Source organism: Fonticula alba, assembly GCF_000388065.1.
Source record: "Fonticula alba strain ATCC 38817 unplaced genomic scaffold supercont2.2, whole genome shotgun sequence".
Taxonomy (NCBI): Eukaryota; order Rotosphaerida; family Fonticulaceae; genus Fonticula; species Fonticula alba.
Window position 1 is genome coordinate 2,472,220 of NW_009242972.1, and position 1,714 is coordinate 2,473,933.

The 1,714-nt window shown below is 68.6% G+C and overlaps 1 protein-coding gene across 1 annotated transcript in view; it reads right to left on the minus strand.

The window, feature by feature from the left end:
• The window catches only part of H696_01531 (hypothetical protein), a gene marked incomplete at both ends in the record, with an annotated part of 3,152 nt that extends 2,206 nt beyond the window's left edge, over nucleotides 1-946 (minus strand). Inside the window, 3 exons of the mRNA XM_009495428.1 lie at nucleotides 96-489; nucleotides 581-760; nucleotides 938-946. Of these exons, the coding sequence (XP_009493703.1) occupies nucleotides 96-489; nucleotides 581-760; nucleotides 938-946 (583 nt within the window). The remainder of the gene's footprint in view (nucleotides 1-95; nucleotides 490-580; nucleotides 761-937) is intronic.
• Between the last annotated feature and the right edge of the window lie 768 nt (nucleotides 947-1,714).

The following is a 1,714-nucleotide window of genomic DNA, read 5'->3' on the forward strand; positions in this document are numbered from 1 at the left end:
GGGGGGGGCACATGCGGGTGGAGGTAGCACGAGGGACGGCGGCGGCGGCGGCGGCGGCGGCGGCGGCCAGGGGAAGGAAGAGCCCCGCTACGCACCATGCTTGGCCATGAACTCGCGAGCGCGGGCCAGCTGCACGCAGTTGCGCGGCACGCCGAGGATGCGCAGAACCACATAGTTGAGGGCCGTGCCGAACATGGTGGACTTGTCCTCGATGTGCAGACCCCAGCCACCCTGCTCCGGGTGCTGGAGATTCAACAGGTAGCGGATCATCTCCTGGCGGTACACTCGCGGCATGGCCTGCTCCAAGGTCCCGGCCACATAGAGGGAGATCACCAGCCCGGGGATCAGGAACATCGGGCCACCGTAGTCACCGGCCCAGTGGCCGGACGTCGGGCATTGGACCGCCCGGACGAACTCCATTCCGCGACGGGCCGACTCCTCGGGGGTGGTGGCCTTCTCGGTGGGCACATCGAAGGGGAGATCCGCGGGCTGGGGGGGGGGGCAGGCGAGAGTGTCAGGGCCAAGGGCCAAGCGCGAGTCAGGGCGGTGGACGGGAACGGCAGGGCCCAAATGACCGGACCTTCAGGATGTTGAGGTGGAATTTGGTGGCATTGTCCTGGGGCCAGTCCTTGACATTGCTCTCGCCCTCGGGGTCGTCGTCGGTGGCCAGGTAGTGCCAGGTGTGCCGGCCAACCAGGTCGGTCTTCAGACGCCAGCGGCTCAGATCCGAGGCCTCGGGGACCGGGTAGACGAACTGCTCCTGCGAGAGGGGTTGGCAAGGCCGAGTGGCAGGGGGGCGGGGAGCATGTCAGCAGCAGCAGCAGCAGCGGCGGCGGCGGCGGCGGCCACGGGGGCAGGGAGGGGGCGCGAGAACAGGCGCAGGGGGAAAGGAAGAAAGAAGGGCGAGAGAGAGAGAGGGAGGGAGAGGGGGTCACACCTCAGACATTGTAGGAGGCGAAAAGGAAAGGGGGTGACAGCGACAAAGGGGATGGGGCTGGGGTGTTTCCTTGGTCGGCACGTGGAGCCCGGGGGGGATGGCGGGGTGGTGCCAAAAATGCCTCCACGCCCCCCTCCCCTGTGCTGACCCCTTCTATTCCTGAGCCCCGGTTGATCTCTCTCGACCGCAAGCGACGAGCGGCCAGGGGCCCGGAAAACACGAAAGCCGACCGATCGTCCGGAAAGCCTGGCCAATCTAGCGCGCTTCTCTCTCTCTCTCTCTCTCTCCCTCTCTCTCCCCTCCCTCTCGCACCCACACGCACTCAGGGCTAAACTCGCGCGGTGGTGGCGAGGGCCAATGCAACGGCGGCGGCGGGATGGGCCGATCGTGCACTCGGACCCTGCCACCAGGCAGGAGAGGCACCGGGCGCCCGCGGACCACGGCAGGTTTCACATGAAACGCCAGCTGGGTTCCCCTCCATCCCCCCGGTCCCTCCGCCGGAGGGGGGGGGGGGTGGATCCATCAGCCCATCTGCTTGACCTCGGGCTTGGGAATAAGGCCAGGGAAGACAGACCACACTCAAGGCGAGGCGGGCAACGGGCGCCTGCGCCCCACCGAAGGGGGAGGCTCCGGCCCGGGGGCCCCCGTTGAGCTGCGCAGAAGGTCCCCTGCCATGCCCCACGCGCCTGCGTAAGGGAGGGGGAGCTTGAGCGACAACACGCCCTTGCCCGCGGAGGCCCTCCCCCCACCCCCTCCCGCAGGTGCTCGGCTCGCCCG